Consider the following 25455-nt stretch of genomic DNA (forward strand, 5'->3'; position numbering starts at 1 on the left):
ACTTATTTAGTTTTTTGTATTTGTTAAAGAAACTTCCTTGAAAATACACACATATTGCAAATTTTAACCTACCATAATTCAGGAGTTTTTGCTGTCCAGCATCACTGCATTTCAGTTCAGAGCTAGATAGAGTAAATGGTTGCAAAAGCAGTAAAAGAATTGTTAAAACAGGCATTCATTGAAGGCTGATCCTTCATTTATCTGATTTGTTTAATTCCAAGAAGCTAAATCCAGTTAGGAGATTATATTACTCCTCTCCATTACACTTCCATTTATTTCTCCCTTCCTAGCTGCTATTTCTCTCATGTGAGGTCTGATTCAGGAAAAACTTGTGTGCATCTTTCCTTCGTCTTTGAGTATACCTAAGATGGTGTTTTCAGGAAGACTCTTAAGTACATGCTTAAATCCATTCAGTAATAGTTGCTGAACTAGAACCCTGATACAACTTTATCCCTTCTCATTAAAAGCTTGATCTTATGTCTTTTTAGCTAATAGGAGCTTTGCCTTTGATTAATAATGTGGGTAGGATAGGTTCAATAGTCAAATATCTTTTTTATTTTCCCTAGCCAGTTTTATCTTTCTCGAAGCATTGCTTCTCCTTCTCTTCCACCACTTTTCCATACACTGTCACAGAATCTAAATCTGCTTCCTTGCTTTTGCTTTAGGTTAGTTGTGTAATTCCAGTGTTGAGTAGTCGCTCCATGTTATCCCTGTGTTTGTTAAGCATACATGTTAAAATTATTCCCAAGCATTATTAAAGGACCAGAATAGATGGGGCCTTTATATTAAGTTACATTAATTGCAAGAAGTGTGCCACAAGGAAAAGTTTAAATGCCCTGTAGGAATTTGTAGACGAGAGAGGATATTAATTAAATGTATGTTTTGGAATAGTGCTTTCCTCAGGGAATAACACTGGGGACCAATTTCATTGAGTTACACTAGGGATTAATTTGACCCACTGTCTTTGATGTTAAGAAACTGGGGACAAACTCATTTCTTTGGTATCTGCTTTGAAGAAGAAAATGTATAAGCGTGAGGCAGTGAGTTTACATATCACCAGAGAGCATGTGGATGTAGTTCAAAAGTAGTCTGCTGGCACAGTACTATATTTCAGGTCCTGTTCTGTGCATGACAGCAGTGAATAGTTATACTTACATTTTTTTCATCTGCATTTCTCTGCTACAGATTGGGCAATGTTTCAAAATGTGCAGTATTAACAGGAAAAAAAAAGAAAAAAAAAAGAAATACCCTTAACAAGTAAAATAGCAGAGATCTAAAACTAAAATTAGCAACACTGGCCAAACTTCTGAGGAGCAGCGAAGCAATTGGGACAGGTAAGGGGAGAACTCTCTGAAACTGGAAAATTGTACTCCTGTGGCAAAGCTTTATTGATAAAGAGTTATCCAAGCTGACCCTTTGGTGACAGTGAAAATCCTTGTAAAATTTGCTTGTTGATCTGTAACCTTATTCCCTTTACAGACAACAGCTCTCCACACAAACTTTTACATTCCTTGTGCAATCTTCAACAATAGGCATTGTAAAGCAATTATGTAATGCTGCAGTGTTTTCTTTCAGGAAAGAAGGATGGTGGTTGTAAATAGTATAGCCTTTAGCAATTTTCTGCTGTTTAGGCCTATGACTGACATTTACAAATGGTGTGTACAGTGACAGCTTAATTAGGTATAAGATCTTCTGTGTATTTGCATAGCATGGGAGGTGTAGATGGCCAGGTTTTTTCAAGAATAAATTGGAAAGTGTTTTTCCTTCTGTTTTCTCTAAACTCAGTCTTACATACTGTGTCCAAAATCAGTCTTCCCTGTAGACTTTCCCCCAAAATAGAATGATGTCAATTTAACAGAGATGTAATATTCAGAGCCATCATTGAATGAGAGACACTGAATAAAATTCAAGTTTTGCAGAAAAAGCCTTTGTGCTGTGTTCTCATGTGCATAGCACATAACACTCGGCCTGGGAAAGAGCTTTTATAGGAAGATTTATATTCTTTGTATGGGTTGCGTTTCTCTTGCTGCTGTTAAAAAGTCAAAATGAGTAAAGTAGTTAAGTAGAAACTCATTTGCTGAGGTTACTTGTATTTTCACTGAAATGCCCTTTCACTGCACACTGAAGATTACAAAATGTGAAGGAAGTTAATGTAAAGCATTTTTGCATCAGTCAACTTTGTTGCTGGCTTCTTTCTTTTTCTTCCTGTGTCTTTTTTTTTTTTTCCAGCTGATCAACCTCTTCCAGAAACTGATATAAAGTTGCATAATATTTATGACAGTTATGTTAAAAAAGCCCTTATGCAGGTCAGCGGCATGAGTACCCACCTTTACTGCTACTGTGTCTCTAAGGCATGCAGTATTTTACCTAAGTTTGGTTTACAAATGAAACTTAGCTTGTAAAAGACCTAGGCACTTCCAGATCTGTGAGAACCTGCCAGATGTTTTATACCTTGGTAAGTGTTTGTTTACAGTCTTCAGACCAAAGAAACACTTAGTATGGAATTTTATTTTATTTAAATAAGACCATGCTTAGGATAACATTGATTACTTTTGAAAATTCTACCCAGAAACTTGATTGTGCTTGCAGATAAATGCATGGTAACTCTGGTTGGCAGAAATGAGTTATTTTTAAGTTTCTTTGAGTCATCATGCATCATTTACTGGCTGACTTGATTGCAATTATGTAGAAATGAATATTTTGAGCTGCATTTACATCAAGTCTGTACATATAGTTCTCACTTAGCCAAAATACATTTTACTTTCTGCTTGATAACTCTGAGGAAGTTTAATGCATTTTTATCATTAGCTTTTCTTGTATTAAAGTAGAAAGCACATCACATACAAATATCTTCAAGTTCTCTTTTTATCACTGTTGACAATTTCAATCACTGAATCCTTTTTTACAGTCCTTCTATGACAGCATCAAAGGTACGTGATCAAGCCATGCTTTTTTTTTTTTTAAGAATGATGTCAGCTATAAAAGTCATGTGCACCCACCTAGAAAATTTGCATAAGCTAAAGGGAAATGTAGTTTCATTCTCCTTTTCTCTGACTGTGAGAAAAAGACCCTGATTTAGGATTGTTACATGCAGGGCTTTGGCAGTTTGACCACATTAGAAAAGATTTAAGTTCCTTGGTTACCTTAACCATGTAGATCTACTGTTCTATTAACGCATGGGATTACATTTAATTTCCTGTGGTCTCTGTGACAAAAACTGAGAGAAGGAAAAAGTTTCTGTGCTATTTAAATGCTCTAGGTTGGTATTGGTGTTCATTCTACTTTGAGATGAATGAAGGCAGAGGTTAATTCCTGCAGTTTTTACCACCATGACGGTATTGGTAAGAAAGAGCTGTAAGAATTGTATAGACTTTTAGAAATATATGTTATTACTGCGATATCTTTTCCCACGAAAAACAATTCATTTTGCACCTTGAGAAACAGTTTTAATTTTGTACTCATGAAGCTATGAATTTGCATAACACTGTCGAATGCTATTTGGCATTCAGCCAAAGGCTCTTGGTACAGGTCCTTAGCATTGCTGTAGCAATTCAGGCTTTAACTGCACTAGGTACCTTTGCAAAATCCACAGGGGGGAAAGATGCCACGTAACTTTAACCACTATGTTTGCTATTAATTCACATCGTTAACATCAGTAAACATAATAAATTAGTTATTTAGTAGAGTGCAGTATTGAGTAGAGTAGTTACAGAATTTTTATTTTTGAGCAGACATGATGAATAGTATGCGACCTTACATCCGATAGAATTTTTTTCCTTAGGCTGAGATGAACCATGATTGATGTGTCACATTTAAGGGTCTTGTAAGTCTGAATGTGCTTAACTTGTATTGGAGGTTACATTTGTGTAATTTTCTTGAACCAACCTATAGAAGTCTTTGCTGTCAGATAGAACAAAATTATTTCTTTGCTATGGAGTTTGATAAATTGATTCCAAATAGTAAAGATTTTGTTTTCTAACAGTTCAGTAGGTTGCTAGAGTAGTTGCTACAGAACCCGTGTTATTACTTCATTCTCTATTTAATTCTGTGTATTTATTCTGAAGTAAAGGAAAATCAGACACAGCAGTGGTACAGATTCCTTCATGCCATATCACCATGGTATGCCTGTCATATATTTGAGAAACTAAGTCGGAGGAAGTAAAGATATTTCAATTTTTGGCCTCTGAGATTGTCAACATGTGTGCTAGTTCCCAGGCTCCTAATGCAAAATTCTGTAAAATTTAATAATAATCATGGCATAAAAATTCCAAAGAGATGTAATAACTCAAATGTTGTAGACACATTTCTGAAGGCATCAATAGAAATCAGTGTCCAATTGGTACATTTGAATCTTCCTTTAGAAATCTAAGAGAGGAATGTGATTTACTGATTAAATGTCATAGAAATGTCAAAAAAAAAGCCTGTCAGATTCTGCACAGGTTTTTACACTGTTAATTTCTTGTCCACTGGTCCATTGATTAAAGTAACAGCTGGTACCGAATATGATTAGATATGAAATAAAGATCTTGAATTAAAAAAAATAATCTCCCATTCCTAATCTGTTAAATCGTTGTGAATTTATTGTCATTTGGAGGCGTAGGAAGCTATATGAAGTTGCTTATACTTTTTCTGTGAAGATGGTGAGACTTTTAGATGTGGTTGAAGATATCATTTCTGAAATAATGATTGCAAAACTAACTTTCTGAAATATTTGAATTAATAGTTTCAACTCTTATATCTGCTGTGCAGGAAGGACTTGCCTGACTAATTCTTTCATGATTTTTGTGTCCATGTCATTTTCCCTTTAAAATTTCTATGGGGAAATGCAAATAAAAATATATTTTATAATTTTTGTCTTATAATATCTTGTCAGTGCTTCCTGTCATTCGGTAAGAAAATTAGTCACTCATTTTTGAAAGCCTCTTTCATTTCCCATGGGACAGGTCTTTGTGCATAATTCTTCTCTGAACTAAACTGGTGAACTTACTATGATTGAGCTTGAGAAATAGGTTTTGATATTAAAATGTTTACAAGAAAGAGAATGGCTTATCACAGGAACTATGCTTAGAGGGGAAAAGACTGCTACCAGAACGAGGAATACACACTTTTTCTAGCTTGTTTTCTCTGTAACTTTTGGACAGACCTACCACAGCTGAAGAGGAAATGCCAAAAGGTAGTAGGTTTGCTGGAAGACGAGGCAGACAGAGGGTTGTTTCAGGATTTGTAGTATGTAAATATTGCTACAAGCTTCATGTGGGATCCAATAAACTACCTTATTAAATTTACCAATGGATTTCATAACAGCTGCTCTGCAAATCAGTAGTTATTTTCTTTCATGATTCACAAAGAACATTGTAGTAATAAGTTTAGGACAAATTTCTGAATTTGTGATTTTAAGAAATGGGGGATTGAATCATTCAAATAAGCCAGGAATCCTTAAATAACAACTTTTTCCACCCTGGACTGAAGGTTCAGTTTTCATTGAAGGCGAAAAGTGTTTTGCACTGTCAAACCAGCTCATTAGTCAAACATTTTGGCCTGATCTGACTCCTGCTGAAGGCAATAGATGACTTTTCCTGGGAGTGAGATTCAGCTCTTGAATTGTTCTCAAAGTAAAAACCATTTCATTCTTCTGTTTACACAAGTAGCCTGTAAGCAATCTAAACATATTTAGCCTCACTCGTAATTGTTCGGCACTGTGAGTAATTTGCATTAGTGCAGGAGAAGATTGAGGTATTGTTCCAGTTTATTAATATTTTCCCAACACATAGCTTGAAACTTGCTATAAATTTCAATTTAACATTTTATTTGAGAACTAAGACTTATGTTTTGTCAGCATCTTTTTTTCAGATTGAAAGTTATTTGGATCTAACTTAAGCAGTGCCATTCATGGGTATAGTGAGGTAAATACGAATATTATATGCACTATTTTTCTCAAGTTTTCTGTGCCTGTGTCAATTTTCCAAAGTTATCCTGCGTAACTACATGGCAAACTAATTATTGAGCTATACAAAGCAGTTCTTTTATCACCTGCAAATCTATGTTAATACAGCTCAAGCAAGTTGCATTGCCATACCAAAGATCGTGTGTGTAGATATAAATCAGGGTAGGAGCAACTTTAGATTATTTGTTCAAATTAATTTTGCAGGGAAGATAAGCCCCTAGATGGCATGGTACCTACAGTGATAGTTTAGCACTTAAGAGTCATAGTTTAGCAACTATCTAGGTAAGAGAGTCCAATATTTGTAAGATGATGCAGATGAAAAATCTTGCCTTGTGCAGATAGACTCAAATGTAGTATATTAATTTTAAAAGTGAGAGGTGAGAATCTTGCTTATTATGTGGAAAAACTAATTGCTCTGTAAAATGAACAAAAAATATGTCCAGAAAGATGGAACAGGGTAACATATTTTCTATTGCTAGCATTACTTTCAATTCAATATTTATTATATAATCTCATTTACCCTGGGGGGTGGGAGACTACAAAAGATCTATAGCTACATATACTTTGAAGCTGCATGATCTAACGGGAGAGTTCCTGTTGGTATTTGTAGTTCAGGATTCAGACCTCATATTCTTTTCCACTGCTTCTTCAATTCCTGCCTCTGAAAGAAGCCATTCTCTGCTACTAAGGAAAGATGATGACAGTTCTGTTGGTGGAACTCCATTCCTTACAGAAAGTCATTCTACAAAGGAGTAACAGCATAAAAGCTAACACAAAAGTAAGATATCATGATCTATCTTTGTTAAAGAGAGGCTTTAAGATCTTAATGATTGAGAATCAAGCCTAATACTTGCCTAAAAAGGAAATGGAGTCTTCTACAGGCTTTTTGTTATTCCTGTGACCATTCATTTGTTTGATTTCATATTGATTCTTAATGTTTTCACTCCTTGGAATTTTTGTACAAACATCATTGCAAAGTTAAACATATTCAAATAAAACCTAATAAATTTGACAGGAAAATATTGTATAACTGTTCCATTTAGATGGTGGGGACTCTCCCATTAAAGACTCCCATGGCTTTTTTATGACTTTTTTTAATGTTTGGTTCCTAGCTTCCATAAATTATGCATGCTGGCTTTTCATTAACTTAGAAGGCAAACATAATTCATTGTGAAGAATTCTTTAGTCACACATGATTGAGAAGTTCAGAAAGATCAGAGACATTATGCTTTGTGGTAGGAACAAAACTGTATTTCATGTAAAGGCTCCAGCTCCCTGAATTTCAGTATTGATTTTTTTTCCATGTCCACAAAAATTCAGGAATGCTGATACATTACACAAAGACGTTTTATAACTGCTGGAGCTCTACAAGGAGCTCAGAGTGATGCTACCTATTCCTGACAAATGAAATAATTGTGACATTTCTTTGTGTATTAAATGAGTCATGCATTGCAATAATAATTTCTGTCCAGAAAAAACTTTAAGGAAATTCTTTGTTCAAATGTCTTGTGTGTTAGTTGAGGGAGAAGATTGAAGGAACTAGTAAAAAGATAAGATCAAGATGAGACCAAATAAGGCAAGCTTTGTTACTGCAGGGCTCTGTGTGTGCATGGATTCTTTTTTTTTTTCTTAGTCTGAAAAATGTTTGATATTCATAAGACTTCCAATGAAAAATGTGACATGGATTAAGATGGTATGTAAGAGATGTATGAAGATGAGGATGATGGTTCTCGCTTTCTAAAAGAAAGCAATGGAAAAGGATTAAATTTCATGCAATACTAGTGCCGGAAGTGAGTTTTCTATGCTGTGAGTACAAGAGACTGATTACAGTGTGAGCTTGATAAAGAAATGAAAAATTGCCTGTGGTCTAAAGGGAAAGAGGTCCCTAGKGGGGGGGGGGGGGCTATGAGAGGGGTTTTAGTACTTAGTTTTTGAACAGGAAAGTTAAAATACAGGTGATGCAGGAATTAGTCCTTGAGTATGATGAGTTTGAGGATAATGTTAATTAACAGAATATGAAATGAAGATTTGGATTTTAATACCTACATCAGATTTTTTTTCTTGAACAGCAAAGGTACTAAGCAAACATTTTTTTCCTGTGTATGCAGAATATCTAATATTTCTAAAATATATCTGTTTTCTGATAAAATGATGTTAAATATTATTATTCCTAGTTAAAACAGACACTGCTAAAATCAGTAAATATGTATAAATAATGGCAAATCTTGATGTAAATTAGCATAAACAAACTGCACTCAAAAAAGAATGTGCTTAACCTTAAGAGTTCACTACAGGATCAGGATACAGGCTGTGAGCTCTTAGATAATTCATAGTAATCCTTCCTCACGTCGTCCATTGTATTAACATTTTCGGCTAATGGCTATATTTAGATTAGCACAAATAATTGGGCAAAAATCTTCAGTTATATAAATATTATACAAAAAAGATAAGGACACATGCATATCAGCAATATTGTGTCCAGTTTTGGTCCCCTCCAGTACAAGAAAGATGTTGACAAACTTGAATGAGTTCAGCAGAGGGCCACCAAAGTTGTTGGGAGCTGGAGCTCATACCCTTTGAGGAGAAGCTGGGGGAATGGGACTCATTCAGCCTGGAGAAGAGAAGGCGTGGGTGGACCTGAGAGCAGCCTGCCAGCACCGAAGAGCAGGTTTATGAGCAGAGCTGCGTAGCAGGAGGAGAAAAGACATCGGTCCTAAATTGAAAGAGAGGAGGTTCCAAATTGACATAAGGAAACACTTTTCACCATTAGGACAGCCAGGCTTTGGAACAGGTTGCCCAGAGAGGTTGTGGCATTTCCATCCTTGGAGATTTCAAGACCTCTTTAGATAAAGCCCTGAGCAACCTGGCCTGAATTCAGTGCTGACCTTGCTTTTAAGCAGGAGGTTTGACTTAGGTGGTCTCTTGTATCTAGAGTTACTCTATGAATCTTAAAAATGAAGTCTCACACTGACCCATTGACTGGATATGTCATTTAAATGTTTCCTATGCCACTGGATGAAAGAAATGTAAAATAAGTTAAATGATTGTAACATAGTTGAAGGAATATAAAATAGGTGAAGATACTATCTCCTTCATGTTTCTGTTAGTTCTTCTATTTAATATGACTAGAATTCACAGGCACTCAGTGCACACTTTCTAATCATCACATTTGTCTGAGAATCACTGATATCTGTGTATGCCCCCTTTTCTACCTGAATTTGGTCACTACAGACTGTGGTCTGAAGGTTTATAACAGGTGTTAACTTCTATCTAGGTTATCTTACTATTGTGCCAAGTCCTAGAAGCTGCAAATGGTATCTCACTGGAAAAGACAATCATATCCCAAATAAAAAAAGTATTATTATTCCCATTTTTCAGAGGCACATCATAACTATGTTTCAAATGATAGGCTTAACGGCATACATGTCATTTTGGTGGAACTGAGTCCACATCTTGCGAGTCCCAGCCTAGTGTCAAAACTACGGAATTACTTGTTCTCATGGTAAGGCTTGATTTATATCTCATATGCTCTCTTTTTTACAGTTAAAATGAATATTTTGTATATTTAATACTTATGGTCAAATACATTACTGTAATTCAGTACAAAGATTTACTAGTGATGAATTTAGTACACGAACCCTGACTGACAAAATTTGCAGTGCAGTTCTGTCCTTCAAAATCCTTTTCTGAACAATACCATGGCTTCTGTCAGTGGAATTCAATGCACTAATGAGACTGTATTCTTTGACCAGTAACTACAATACATCACCTTAAAGTATTTGATGTTGAAATAAATCACAACATTCATTCTTAATCATACTTGATAGAGGCCAAGTATTTAATGCATTGTTATTCACCCCTAAGATTACCCCAATAAGTGAATTGCAATCTTGTGTAAGGACAAATATCGGGTTGTTAGCTTTACAAGGGATTATTGTCTCCAAAAAAGTGTGATCAGTGAAAGTATAATATAAAAGGTCACCTTAGGTCTTCCTTTCACAATAACTAGATCAAATTTGGTTCGGAGTTCACCAGTTTAAACCCAGATTATTGCTCACAACCTGGTTTATCCCTCACATGAATTGGTGTAATTTACCAATAACCCCAATAAAATTGATGTTGATATGTAAAACTGATGTCAACTGAGTGGAGACTAAAACTGAAAAGAATTATTTTAGATTCTAAATTGTCATTACTTGAAACATAGTTTTGCTAAATACATGGTTGATAGATGAATTAGGTAGTCCATGTAAATGTTTGGAAACTCCTGCACTATTGTGATACACAGATTAGTCAACCTATAGGGGTATCAGAGCCCTGCAGCATTCTGAGGCAGACACAATGAAATGTTATGCACTTTATTTTTGAAAAGGTATGGCTGATGGTGAACCAGAATACCCCTGCAGCTCCCCCATGTTAGTTATGTGGGAAAATGTGGCCACTGGATCTGTATAAATCTAAAGCCCCAGGTTACTTTGGCTGAGACCTTGTAAATGTGAGGCTAGCTGAGAGACAAAAAGCAGAGAAGGCACAGGCAACCTACGCAGATCTTTCATCAGCTGGTTCTCAAACTGGCTCTATGTGGGGCTTAACCGCTACAAGGAGCCTTGCACCAATTTTCTACGTTTCAGCTCAAGACCCATCTAGAGATGATTAGAAATGCTGCCAGATACTGGGTTTGATCCCACACTTTGAAAAGTGATCAAAGCGTAGAACCATGAGAAAGGCAAGCCACAATTCATATTGGCAAATGATAACTCTGCCAAGAGTCCCATCAGATGCAGCAAATACCCTCATCTTCCTGAAAAATCAAGGTTGGGGAAGGGGAGTTACTGAGTCAGGAGGGAAATACTATGCATGTGATGCGTTTTGCAATAGCTGGCTGTGCATATTGACCTTTTTCCAGCTTTCTTCTCTGCGTAGCTGGTGCCCTGTGAACTGGATAAAATGTTAATAGTTAAAAAGAATTGGCCCTGTTAAATCCCTCAAATTCTGTAAGGGATGATAAATGAGTGGTTGTGAATCACAGCAATATATCCAGGATGTGTCTTCTTTTGAAGTCTCTGCGCTATTGGGAAATAGCGCTTGGCAGGGCCTTACTCCACTCCTAAAACAAATAAGTCAGAATCCTTTTTCTGTACAAATCATTGAATTGCATTCACAATGAATGTAAATTGGCATAACTCTGCTGACTTCATATTGATCTAAATTAACTACGATAAAACACGGGGCTGTGTTATATGGCAAGCCTTTTCTTGCTTCACCACCTGCAGTTTGTAACTAGAAGTTCATTTCTTAGAGACAGGTTGTAGCTTTTTTAAGGTAGCTTCAAAGAAGTTTGAGTAAGATAGGCAGCCAGATAAATGTTTCCCTTTTCTTAGTAAAAGGGGTGCTAAAGTATAGCTAGATCTTAAGGCCACTATACTGCTTATGGTACTGCTTTGTATCTGGAGCCTTCAGAGTATGCTACAGAAAGTGCTTTAAGACAGTATTCATAGTCATGAAAGTCAAGGAACTGATGTATTACAAACACTGTTGGCATTATCTTGGTTATTAATTATTATTGACAGCATTTTGATGGTTCATTATATAATGACAATGATTTTGACCATCATATGACTGATATATGAACAGTAATACCTGATAGGATGTCAGGCTTGTCCCAGTGGTTTACAGGATTTTCATCTAAAAATCTATTAACTGTGGTGTCCTATCTATCTGTGTACACACACACAAACATATATGTATGGATATGTAAATATCATTTTTTTTTAATTTAACCTTCCTGTGGTGAGACACATCTCTTGAAATGATAAATGTAAAATGGTAACTTGGAACAATGTTATGTGTGTTCCCTTAAACGCTTTTAAGAGCAAATGTGTAGTCAGACTATTGTGGTTGCATTTATTTGTTTGTATCTATATTAAAAATGTTAACTCAAACTGAACCGTTTAACATGCCTAATTCATTGCAGATGTAATGGTCAGTGAAACTATTTCTGTAAACCACTTCTATTGGCATTCTGAGCTTCCTTTAGTATTGATTCAATTTTAGCAAACCACTCAAACTTTAACCAGAATAAGCTGGTGCCAGATTATGCATCAGTGACATATGTATTCTGTATTCTTCAGAAACCCCAAACAATTGCAAATTTTGCTTGCCTGTACAGCCACTTTGTAACTAATTAGACTAGACGTGGCACTAAAGAGAAACCACAAATGCAGCAGTATGCCATCATAGATATTAATACAGTCCAGTCTCTTAACAAAGTGAACAATTGCCCAAATAATGATTTCCTGCTGTGGACTTTTTATGCTTTGTTTGTTAAATACTATTTTCCTTCCTACTTTCCTGTTGACTGCAGCACAACTGAATTTTATTCAACCCGACTCACACGGGGTCAGCAAAACTCTTCACCTTTGTGGAAGAAAAGTTAACTCATTGAAGGCTGGCTGGTTTTGAACATGTCTTATCGGTGCATTGACCTCCCACCCACAAACAAAGGGAAGGGGTTAATGCAGCGTTGATGAAATGTGGGAGAAATGAGGAGCTGAGGTACATATTTGCTAATGTGTTTAAAGCAAAGCCAGAGTTCACTGGACCATGATTTGGTTTGTTTTCATTTTTTAACTGTTCATTCTTTCTTTTCTTACTATTTGCTTATTACCTTAGTGATTTGGCAGCAAGTTGTGCTAAATATATTGAATATAATGTTAACAGTGATCGATAGCATAAACATGACTACAAAAAATGAGGGTATAGTGGAAATTAATCCTGTGGAATATCATGTCAAAAGCGAATGGCAGCATCTTTTCTTCATATTCATTGCGCTGCTAGTGTGGGGATACTGAAAGTAAGGTAATTTACAACATAATTTACAGAATTATACATATAAATAGGTTTATCTAATGATATGCAGAAAATGTCTTCGTTGTCACTGTTGGGCAGAAGAGGAATAATTTACTAACATTCTAGGGTTTGTAAGCAATATAATTACATGCAAATTTGAAATACCTATATTGTTAACACTGCTGCTTGCTGCTTTTTACAATTGTGAAAACAAATGGTCCTAGTAGTCTTTAGAAACTTTGAGCACTTGAAAAAAATGCTTCATATGGAATAGCTTTCTTGCAAGTACAGGAAAAGGAAAGATCAGAAGGGTATATTTTTGATCAAGAAAACTGAATCAAATCTTGATAACTTTTAAAGACCTTCCTCTTTCATAATAAAATCCACGGGTTTTTTTCTGCCAGACTGACAAGTGTCACGCATCTTTTTTTCTCAGTTTAATACTGTGTAAATACCAGGCCAGCACTGATGCAAATGGTGATAATTCTGTCACAGAATTATCAGCAGAAGAAAAAAAAAAAGATATGCTGCTTTTTTATTATTTTATCTTGGAATTTTAATCTTTGTTTTGCAGTCTATAAAATATGTTGTGTGGATATACTATAACCAATTAAGAGTAAAGAACCTATACTGTTAATTTGAACTTTTAATTGCTACAAAGCTTTTCAAATTAAAATCATTTTACCAGGATGGAAAATTGTCACTGTGGTAGATAGAAGATACTGCATTTAAAGCAGTGAACACGTGTTGGAAGTTGTAGTTTCTTTGGAATTTGAGAAAGAGTTTTGTTTTGTGGCTTCCTGTGATCTTGAAAAGTACCCAAGCCATCTGCATCTCATTCATGTTTTCCCAATATTTGCTGTCTTTTTTTAGTGCTTTCATCTGCTCAGGTGGTATTGCTTGAATGCTGAGCTTCCTGATAGGAAAAGCTTTGGGAACAACGAAGGAAAGGTCATTAATTATGGAGGAGAAGAAAATCTAAAGCTAAGCCTCCCCAAATTGCTTTCAATATAGTTGCAGTTGCACCTATCCCCAAGAGACTTTTGTGTGATCCTACTGTGGAACTTAGCATAAGCATTTCATGCAGTTATTAGTCAGCACAACACCGCGGTGGCACAGGTAATGATTATTATTAGCTTTATGTACATGAGGAAACTAATGCAGACACATTAAATGAATTGAAAAGGTTTGAGGAGGAATCAGGGTCTAAAATTCAGAATTTCCTTGACTTGACTCTCAAACTTAGTTTATGAGACCTTTATATTTTTAACCTATGTATTACACTTAGCAGCAGTCATATTCACTTGTTCAATTATAGGGACATGTGGGAGAAAATATAGATATAACCTGAATTACTGCCCTGTCCAAAGCTGAGTTTTTCCAAACATTCCAGATGGCTGATGGCTCTGATTTCACTTCAAGCTTAAAGAAAGAAGTGGAGGAGAAAGACTTTGTATGATTAATAATATTTAAGAATAAAATCATTGATACCACCCTGTGAGACTTCTACGGCCTTGTGAAGAAAAAGGGACGAAGAGCCTGTTTTAAAAAATTTTGCAATTAGCTCTAACATTGTAGATTTCCAATCTGCAGTCTTTGTGGATGTTCAAAACCTGGTTCTGCTTCTGGTGGTAGCCAGTTTTTGTTCTAGGAGTTGGCTTTGCTGTCAGCTACCAGAGTAAGTCAGCTTCTGTGTTGGGATATACAGCTGATTTTTTTTCTAGAGAAGGCAGCTAAGGCCTAAATATCTGACTTTTTATGAGATAAATAGACTGAAATAATATTTAATATATATATATTGTACCTGACTCCCTAACACTGTTTTGGATTGTCACTAAAAACTAATTCAGTAGAGCAGAGATTCAGCCTGGTGTTCTGCTTCCAGCTGCCATATTTCAAGCAACATGGGACTCTTGACCTCTGAAATGACTGCTTTTTAGGGGGCATTCAGGCTTCTGGAAAAATTAAATCAGTATCAGGCTGCCAGTATATAACCAAAACAACTTCATTTATCTCACTGGATCAGTTTTTGCTCATCAGGGAGCTCCTCCAAGAATTTGGTTGAGGAGGCAGCTATTTAGGACCTAATATAAAGATCAGACCTAACATATAAATTGTAGTGTGGGGAATAATTCATTGCTTCTACAAAAGAAATTATGTTCTTGTATTTTTATTATGCAGATAATTAAAAGGACCGTGGCCCTTGAGGTTTTTCACCATGTTTCTGTTCATCACATTTGGCTCAAGCTAAAATTTGTATTGGTGTCTCTTTGAGCTGTGATACAGTTAGCCTATTTGATTAACATGCAGCGCCCAAATCCCCATACTGCCTAATGAGGTAAACATTTACTGGCATCAGTTTAGAGTAAACCATTTGTATAAAGCAGCATCATCAGTTTATCATGTACTATAGTAATATTAGCAATGGAAATCACAGTCTAAAGTTCTGATGTGCTAATGGCTTTAGGAAAGAGAAATTACAAGGCCAGTAAAAGGACTGAGGTGCTGTCCAAGAAGGCACTGAGGCAGACACGTAAACGTGCTTGCATTTCCTACCCTGAGGTACAGAGCTGGCATAAGTAATCTCTAGCAATGCTGCTAATTCATCCTGTCATGTGCTGGCTTGGACCACTAGACTCCACCCTGATTATCGCCTGCTCCATTTCTTTCTGAGGAAACATTTAGATCCTGGATCCCATATATATATATATTTCTTTTCTTTGAAATTACTGTCTCCTGTCCTCAGTAGCTGATAAGCTGTAGAGTATTTTTTCCAGTAGAAAATGCTGACTCAGCCTTGCTTTGTTTTCTGTATGGTTTATGTAATGAGCCTGGTGAGACAGAGCACGTTATTTTGCATGACTGTGTGGTCTGACAATGATACTGTGAGTTGCTATTTATTGTTATACCGGGTAGATTATCCTTGTGAAGTTGTATCTGTGTTACTTATTTCTAAGGAAATAGTTTTTATTGCAAAGAAGCAAGATCTTATTGAATCTCAGCTCCAAATAGAAACCAAATACTATAATACACAAGCTCCTCAATGTCTCCCTGACATATATTCAAGCAGTTTTGCTTTCCTGGCAATATTCAAAGCTTAGAAACAGCCTTGTGAAGGCTTGGCAATCCTTAGTGAGGCCATGGGTGAGGCAAATTAGTTGTGAGACACACATCTGACCTGTATCCAGAATGAACAGGAGCAAAGTAAGTCATTTTCCCCATTTAGATGCATTTGGAAAAGTGGATAAAAATACACAAACATTCTTTCCTTTTATATGTGATCAGATTTATGATCTCCACATTTCTGAAAGCCCTTTTTGTATCAGTGTTGCAGTGTATGTTGCTTTGATGGAAGAGAATAAGCAAAGCATAAATTATCTTAGAATATGGCATAGACTTTTGAAGGGAGACATAGTGACTTGTTTCTGAACTTAATTGCACTAACAAACAGGCAAAAAGATGACCTGAATTTCAAATTTCATTGTCCGTGATGGAAGAATAGTTATCTTTTTTCTTTGATAGTTGAAAGGAAGTTGGGGTGGGGGGGGGTGTTATGTGCCATTCTGAAACTCTTCTATTTCCCTTTCCATTGGAGAATTGTTATTGTTCCCTGCTGCCCTTGCACAAAGCAAGTTCAGTGGTCAGCAGACATGTGCAACCTGATGGCTCAAGAATGAAAAATGGTCCTTCACCTCATCTTCCCTTACCATTGGCTTTTTTTGGTGACAAAACAAAACTGATGAACCAGAATTTTCAAAAAGGCCCTCTAATACTGGGTACCAAAATTTTGGGGTAACAGACTTTTTGGAACAACTTGAACTTGATTTTTGGCTGCTAAATATCCTTAATTCATATTAATTTGGTGAGAGGAGTGAGAGCTCAGCATATTTTACAATCAAATTGGACACTAAGAGTCAAAGATTCTGAAAATCATGTTGCTGACAGTGCTGTTCCTATTTATGATAGGAGAAGGCAAATGTTTATCAATATTACAAAACCAATTGAGATCTGGTTAAAAAGCTCTGAACAAGATCCAAATAGTGTTTTACCCATCCAGAGATCAGCACTTTTACTAAGTGCAGTATGGTTCACAACTGACTGACCTCGACCAGAGAAGGAATTCAGTAGACTACTAGGCAGTACAGATTATGGATTTCTTCAGGGTTTTCAGTGGCATTTACACGCAACTTTCCTGGCAAAGCAAAAGTTGGTTACATCTTACTTGTCTGGATGTGTTTCTTCAGGTTGTCTGACTAGAAGTTACTTCCTTGCCTGATGTTTCCCTGACGCATTCCAAGAAAACCTTTGCCGAATGAATTTACACTGAGAATAACTCCAAGATTTTGGCAATTATAACTGACCGCAGAAGATGGGCTTATTTTTGTTGTTTCCCCTTCCTAATTTGGAGCTAGAATCCTGAAGCCAGTCTATGGCAGCAGCAAACAACATCAGAAGTATTAATTTTTTCTGTTCTGTTTTGCGCTGCTTTTTGTACTTGGAATTTTCACAGTTTTATTCACCAATTAAAAAAAGGCCCCGCTAACCTGCTAGTGACATTCAGAGATTAAAGCGTTTTGTGCCAGCAAGAACCAGGAATAATCACTGCCCTGAACCAGTCAATTAAACTTGCATTTGACTCCAGCTGGCATGGTTAGCAGTGACTAACCTTCTCCCCGAGGCAGGCCCATCAGCGCACACTCTCTGCCTGCCACCTTCATTGGCTCGGGCAGTCACATAAAATGGCTCCTCGCAGAACAGGTCGGAGACCTGTAGCGTGTTTTAACTGCCTGAGAGAAGGCACTAGCGGCTCTGTGTCTGGCACTGTTACCGAGATGCAGGGGGCCGGATTCTGGCTTCATGGAAATGCAATGATAGCGTAACATAATTCAGGATGAGCTGGTTTACTCCAATTTAAAGAGATGAGAAGTGATTCCTGTTGGAGCATATCTGTTCTCTCTTCTGCTTGGCCTCTGATAGCGGTTATGCATTCTCAGCAAGGTGGTAGCAAGGCATTTTAGATATGTCTCCCAACTCTGTTCATCCCTGGCTGTTGCCAGTTTGATCAACTGTAGCTGCTGACCTGCAGCCCCTCTGCTTGAACAGCAGCAGTTGGTGCAGTTTGTGAACATTTGCCCCCTTTTGATGCCCCTCTCACCCCTCATTTGCAGCAGGTCTGCTGCATGATATTTTTTGTTAGCCCTTGAAGTTTAGTTGGGAAAATGATTGATGGAGGAGTCCTCAACTTGGATATAGTCCTAATGAAAGAGAGAGGGACAGTCCCTCCTTGCTTTGTGATAGAGTAAGCAGCTGAAGCCAACAGACCCTTCTTCATAGGGAGATTTGTTACTTTCTGACCTGCCTTTGAACTTGTCTTTGGTAGCTGTCGCTCTCCCACCATTTGGTTTTGCAGACTAATCAAGCTAGAGAGGTGAATATGCAACAGTTTTCTGCAGATGTGGAGTAAGGTTTTGACAAATCCTGAATATGCCAAAGATAAGAAGACGAGATAACGCATAATGGCCTGTCACCGTGGCAAACACTCGTATCACATTCAATCGGATGACTAAGCATGCAGCGACTTGAACTGATCACTTCTTCCTTTCCGAATCTAACAATCTCTAGGATCATATGGGGAAACCAAACCCTCCTGAAATTTGATGGGTTTGATTATTAAGAAGTGGAAGCATGTTGTTGGGTAGGTGGCATGAATTTTCTCCTTTTGAGTTCACTGCCTGAGGGTTTAGACACCTTGTTCCTCATATAAAAATCATTGCCACCAGACATTTAAAGGTCTCCTTTCAGACTTCTATAAAGGTGGTGGTGGGGATATAGCTAAAAATACATTTCTTGATTTTTTTTAAGCCTATGAATTATTATTGTTAAAAAAAGAGTACAGCAGATTTGAGGTGCGTGTATGTGAGATCATCATATCTCTTGGTCTTTCTGGCAGTACAATGCTGGGTCTGTGTTGATTTAAAAAAAATAGTTATGAAGCCATTGTTATGCCTGCAGTCTGTAGTCTGAGGAAGAGATGGGCTAAAAGAAATGTATGCTTGAAATAATTTTTCCCTGTGCATAATATTATACAGTACATGAAATGTCACTTTGGTGTAATTACCCTATATAAAATAGGCAGAAGAGTATTAATTATAGTATTTGTCATAAGGATGTGTAATGAAAGAACCATTAAGACAGGTTATAAACTTTCTAAATAATTCTGCCCTGCTGTATATTCTCTGCTCTTACATATATACTCTCTTCTGTAACTGTGGGAATCTATAAGAATATGTCAGGAACCTCTCACGATACACATACCATTCCTTATAATAATGAAAAGTGAAAAGTAGGTGGAAGTTCCCTGTTGCTGCAGCAAATTGGTAAAGTCTACTTCTGGCTCAGTATTTCTGTCAACATCGTTTATTCTAAAATACAGGGCAGCACACTGTGGTTATCAGGAAATTCCAGACGTTTTCACAGTTGTCCATTTTCCATGGGGGTTACAAGGAAACTTTTTAAATTCTTCATGTCTAGACCAATCTGTGGCAAGCAGCTACTGCTGACAAAATCTTGTACAAGCCCGTGAGGTCCTGTAGACTTCAGCCTTTTCCGTCTCACCTTCTAAACACAAGGGTGGTTTTGCCAATAGCAGAGGAGAGGAGCGAAAGAGATTTTAACTGTCCTTCCCCAGCCTCCCATCCAATTATCACCATCTGGTATGTACTTTCTCAAGTTACATGGGAGAAGCTTTATTAATTGTACCTGCATCCAACCCTGACAGATACTTTCTTCCATAGTACTGAGGGTTCAGGTACACATGTGGACTGAGCCATACTCTCACAGCTGGAGTGTTTATGAGGAGGGCTGAGGCTGATGTGGAGCAAGGGGCAGACAGCGGTGTAAATTATTATTGTTCTTAGTGTTCTGTTGAAGCTCTGACAGTTTGCAGCAGCAGAGGATCTGCCCATGAAGTGTTTTGCATAAATAAAGCAGAATTTGAATAATTGGCACTAATAGCCATCTAATTCAGTGTAGAAAACTGAAATTTCCTAAGTCTGTAAGAGAAACTGCTTAAGAAGCAATTGGGAACCATGTATAGTTAGTTAATTAAAACATAGTTAATTTGCTCTGACAGGCTTGGCAGCAGTCGTCGTATTTGGTTTCATAGTGCATCAGAATCCATTCACAGGCCATGGCACCATTATAGTGGGTGCTGTACAAACTGGGAACAGCAAGGCAGCCTTTCCCTGAACTTTCCATTGGAGGATAAAACAGGAGGGAGGGAGTGAAAACAAAGAAGACAGTGGAGTACAGGAAGACAGGGTTAGTGTGTGTGCGAAGCAGTATTTTCTGCGTGCTTGAAGCCTAACTATTCCGCAGTTTAAGCACTACTTCAGCCAGCGGGAGGATAAAAACTGCACTCTGATAATGCTTCTGGGAAGATTTTGGTTTTTGTATAGTGACTCTCTCATGTAAAATGCCTAACATGTCCAGAAGGAGGAGGGTCAGAGGATGAAAGTTGGCAGCAGCCTGGCAATTTAGTATTCTGAGAGGAGCAAAGTATGTGTTCAATTCAGGATGAAAAAGGAACTGATTCCGGACTCCTACTTCCATAGGCAATGTATCTTCTAGACTGGCACTGCAGGAGGTAGGTGCACACATGTGCCCTGCTCAGTTATATATGCTGCCTAGTCCTACTACTTGGTAGTACTAGTTGGTACAAGCTTCTGCTCGTTATGTAAGTTTTTCTTAATTACACTTTGGAGAGACTTAACTCCATCAACTCAATAGGAAGCTTAGTCACTTAAGTCTCTTTTTTGGGGCCAGGCATCAAATGTAGGTAACATAAATTCCACCTAACACATCCCTGCTGTGTATTTTCTGTGTTTAGGTGTTTCTGAAGGTTTATGACACAGATTACATGGCACAGGAACATAGGAGTCTCTGGATTAAGACCATAATTTTTTATTGGTATAATGCCTAAGATAAACGTTTGACTTTTGCCTTTAAGACTCACAAATTAGTGAACTGAAAAGTTTTGTTTTCCCTGTTAGAGAATGGGAATACAGAAGCTCTATCAACGTGTGCTGTGCACAAGAAGCACAAAGACCAAATTTGCTATCTGTTGAGCTCCTTAGCTGTTGACCACCTTTAGTGTTGAATCCAGGGTAGCCCAATTACACCCCTGAAGAGAAAACTTTGAGGACATCCTAGGCTCACTTACCTGACATATGGAAGGTTAGGCATGCTGCCTGGTCCAGAGTCTTATCTATTTCACCTGCCCTTGCAATGTTGTCATGATACTAGTGCTGGTTAGTCAAGGCAGGGCTGCAAGGAACCTGACCTTATTGCTGCCACACAGGTAAGATTTGTGGGTAGCCTGAACTCAAAGACAGAAATAGGAATATCAAGTGTTTGGTCTTAAAGACATCTTGTGCTTCAGAATAGTTACCATCTCCCATCTCAGGAGAACACTGTAGGTAGTGAGATTTGTTCAGATCACTGAGGAGGCTTGTTGGCAGAACTGTATTGAACCCAGATTCTTGAGTTTTTGTCCTGCTGTTCTGTGAAGGTATAAACTTTTTGTATAAATGTATTACTTCATGGTTTATTAACTAGCACTGTAAACTCATATCCTACATAATATCATAAAATGTTTTGTCTTGGCAGTAGGAGACACTGCAGTCTCTTACTGGTGAAGCAGTGCTGAGAGATAGTGCCTGCTTTTTGGGATACGTATAGAGGCAGGACAGTTGGGTATAGTCAAGTGGCAATAAGAGATGTTTTACTTTATGGGGATCTGAGGGATATCATAAAATATAGTTTTCCTAAGCCCTTTGATGTATCTTTGTGCTCACCAGAATAATGAAGGATAACTCATGCTCTTTATTCCAGAGAAATATACTGCAGGACACTGCTATCTCACAGATCAAAAAAAAGCTTACAAATCAACTAGATATAATGTAAGGGTTTTGTTCTCTAATTAAATCATCCTTTCTCACGTTTTTAGACAAATAAAACAGTTTTATTTTTCATTGTCATTTAGTCTAGTGATTTATGTCTTTGGCATTCTGTACTGATGCTGTAGCAGCTCTGAGATGTTCATTGTTAGGCTCAAAGTGTTACAATAATTCCATTGCTTTCTCTGTCTCCATGTATAATTTTCAGTCAAGATTTACAGCTATACACCCCATGGATTCTCATATTAATAAATTGTCTCATCTGCAAAAACAGATATAAATGAGTCCCTTGGCTGTTTCTTTGTATTTGTAATGCTTTTACACAGCCTGCATATGGCCAGCACACGAGAATACTCACTCTTATTGATGTAAGAGCCAAGCCGAGTTATTGCCAGTCTGTAGGTGCACTTTCTATACAGTTGTTTTTAGGATAGCATTATCTTTATTTCATATAGTCCTTTAATCTCTGTTAGAAAGCTATTAAAAGCAGATAGGAGATCTGTGTTGCAGAAAGTGTAGACAGAGTGCTCAATTTTGTTCTCTCAGAAGGTCAACATCTTTCTGAAGTACACTAAATTTAGTTTAATTTATTTTTTTAATGGTCAACTTCAATGGTCACCATATGTTGACCATAGATTCGGTACAAATCTAGTTTTGAAACCACGTGGGAGTTATTGATTAAAAGCTAGTTTAAATTAAAAAAAAAAAGTTTTCCCTTAGAGATAGTCTTTTTGTACTTAAGAATAAAAGAGTAATACAATTTTTAGGTCTTAGGAGTATTTTAAAGAAAGTTTCTCTATCAAACATCGTCTCTTTTCCTTTTTTTTTTTTTAATACTGATTTTGTTGATTTCAGCTCTGCAAACTCATCCTGTCATACAAAAACCGAGTGAGGTTCTTCCCAGTTTCTGAGTCATCCTTGTACATGCGTGCAGAATATACAGTCAGAATTAGCTGACATTATTCTTATTGATATTATTCTTACTTAGCCATTTTGAAGATCTATAAATCCAGATTGTTTTTTATGTAGCTTCTTTTTATTGGTTCTGTATTGGTAAGTGATTAAAAAAAAAATTTGGTTTTGTCCAGAAAATAAGCAGATATGGCTGAGAAAGATGCAGGCAAAAATACTTGTAACAGGAGCTGGGTTCAGTATGTGGAACAAAGACTTTTTCTTCTTTTCTTCCCCTGCAAACTCTTGCCCAAACTAAAAAAAAAAAAAAAAAAAAAAGTAGCCCAAGCTACTTGGGCTTAAAAAACCAAAGAAGTTCATGAAAATTCTAAAATTACGATGAAATTTCAAATGGCATATTCTTTTCTGTGTTTGTTTCTTTGTGTAAAATCACTGTTTCCCTGCTTTCTCTGGTTTAAATTAAAACTCTCCCTGCATGAGTTAGCATCGTTTTCCTGTGAAAGTCACTTAGCAGAAAGCAGGGCTGTTCAACTCACAGATATGAGATCCATGAGAACAACTTCTCTGGCCACTATCTTTTCAGAGTGCAGGCTGCAAGAGGGATTAATTTTTTGGCAATCCAATGTTCACTTACTACTTCACACTTTCCCAGACATCCTTCAGCTCTTTCTTGGTTATGTTATTAGACAAAGAAAGAAAGAAACCCAAATATAGCACTGGCCTTTGACTGCCTCCATAAGAAGCTATATAGCCCATGTAACTGAGAGGGTGGTCAGCACTGGTCTAAGAACTAGAGTTTGAGGGGAATATGCCTTATTTTTGAGTTATATCAGTGATGGAATAGCAGTTTGACGTTTAGAAGGTCTGAGTAGTAATGGTTAATTTGAATCAGAGCTGAGGTGCTAAGGACTTGCAGTTGTATTTTTAAAAAGTGCCTTATTTTCTCTCCATCCATTTTTCCAATTATAAAATAAGGATAATTATGCCTTTTCATAATAGCACTTGTAAGACGATAGTATGGCAATAGTACAGGTGTTGCTTTGTCAGTCAGTGGTATAATTTCTTTTTCCAAAATAATTTAAAAAAAATACCTTTCACCTTCTGCATGATTTTTTCCAAACATCATTCACTGGTGTTGCCCAGATTCACGAGAACAAGACAGTCATTTCCTCCCTTAGTAATTTTTTTTTACTTCCCCTTTGGTCTCCGTATACTTGTCTAATTATAAAAATCAAGTTGTTGTTATTGCCTTAAATTTTTCTTATAATGGAATTATCTCTGTTTTGTTTGAATCAGATTCAAGGAGATACTAGTTCTTAATTAATGGCATAAAGTTAATGGCTTTGGTCTCTCCAAAACAGGCAAAGATACTTGATCTTATCTCTTGGCAGTTACTTTCACAGTCAACCATGCATTATGAGCTGCCTTCAGTTCTGTGTAAAAACATGTATTATGTTCATGTGGGCAGGAGAACTGTTGTCTATGGCTCTGCCGAAAATCTTGATGCCCCATATGCATACCAAAAAAAACCCAAAAAACCCAAAACCCCAGGCTAGGTGCCAAGGAGACTATATAGTAGAGGGTTTTTTTCTTTGACTGCTGAAAAAGATAAGTGGCTGAAAAAGAGTCAAGTGTTGTTTCTCTATAAATTGTGTGCCAGCAGGTTTATCACTAAGCACTGTAGATTATGTTGAGTGGAATAATCAGGAGGAAGAAAGGGAGGCTAAAATAACAGAGTGATAGGACTATTTTGACTCCACAATCAAACCCTCCTTGACTTCTGCCCTTTGGGTGGAAAGTGCTTATGTTACAAAACAGCATGAGGTCAACCTCTAGAGCTTGCTGGTAGTTTCTTTCTTACTGATCTGTGCTGAGGGAGTAGTTTCCTAATACTTTTGTGTTCTTCGCCTTTGTGTTCAATATTGCATACTACTGTCTGGATGATAAGAATGGCAATCGCTTTTCCTACAGAGTATAGGAAGAAGCACAGAAGTCAAGAATGAAAGCTGCCTAGACGGGATTAAGGAGCCACGCCCAGGCACAGTAGGGAGATACCCTGAAAAATACGTGAGCCTCCAATTTTCAGTTATCTCCTTTACTCAAAGAAAGCATGCAGAGTTAGGCAGATTATTTTTGCGGTTATGAAGTCAGTATAAAAAAATTTTGGGGGGTGCACCCTGTTGATTTAATAACATTCTATGAAAATTCTCTGGAATTCTTTTTAAAGTATAAATCATACCTGGTCTAGCCTTCATTTTTCTTCTGAACTCATATCAGTTTAGGAATATAACTGCTTGGTTAGTGACCCAGTGATAGACCCATGATGTGGAAGAGGTGTGGGAGCCTGAGTGTATTATTTAATGGCTATGGTACAGTGGAGGAGGTGCCCCTAGCAGGAAGCAATAAAGCAGTTATTAGGTAATGACTGTGGAGGCACCATATAAAAGGTTAAATTGATATATGTAAATCACTAACTTCAAGATGCTGAAGCTGCCTCTTGGCACCCATCTCTTTTTACACAAGTGGGGATCAAATAGTTACTGTTTTGATAAATGGTATCTAGCTAACCTACATTAAAGACCTTTAGGGAGTTGAGCTCTCTCGTTCCTTTGAAATGTAATGGAATTTGGGCGCCTAGTGCTGTTTCTTTTGAAAATGTCACTGTCTCATTTGCTTTTATTAAACTGCTTTTGAAAATAAAGAAAGCAAAGGGTTTGATATGTTCTATTACAGTATGAAAGTGCCATAGGCACAAGGTATACACACAAGCAAGCACATCTGTCTTGAAACATG

The 25455-nt window shown here is 37.1% G+C and overlaps 1 protein-coding gene across 5 annotated transcripts in view; it reads left to right on the forward strand.

Moving 5' to 3' along the window:
- The window catches only part of BBS9 (Bardet-Biedl syndrome 9), a 249560-nt gene extending 224420 nt beyond the window's left edge, over positions 1-25140 (forward strand). The window contains exon 23 of one of the 5 annotated variants that reach the window (XM_026068570.1): positions 24611-25118. In XM_026068570.1, coding sequence (XP_025924355.1) covers positions 24611-24807 — 197 coding nt within the window. In that variant the 3' untranslated portion in view covers positions 24808-25118. Of the gene's footprint in view, positions 1-24610 lie in introns of all 5 variants that reach the window. The other 4 variants (XM_026068569.1, XM_026068575.1, XM_026068572.1 and 1 more) reach the window with 4 other exon arrangements.
- The last annotated feature ends 315 nt before the right edge of the window (positions 25141-25455 follow it).

Source organism: Apteryx rowi, unplaced genomic scaffold (genome assembly GCF_003343035.1).
Source record: "Apteryx rowi isolate R43461 unplaced genomic scaffold, aptRow1 scaffold_276, whole genome shotgun sequence".
NCBI lineage: Eukaryota > Metazoa > Chordata > Aves > Apterygiformes > Apterygidae > Apteryx > Apteryx rowi.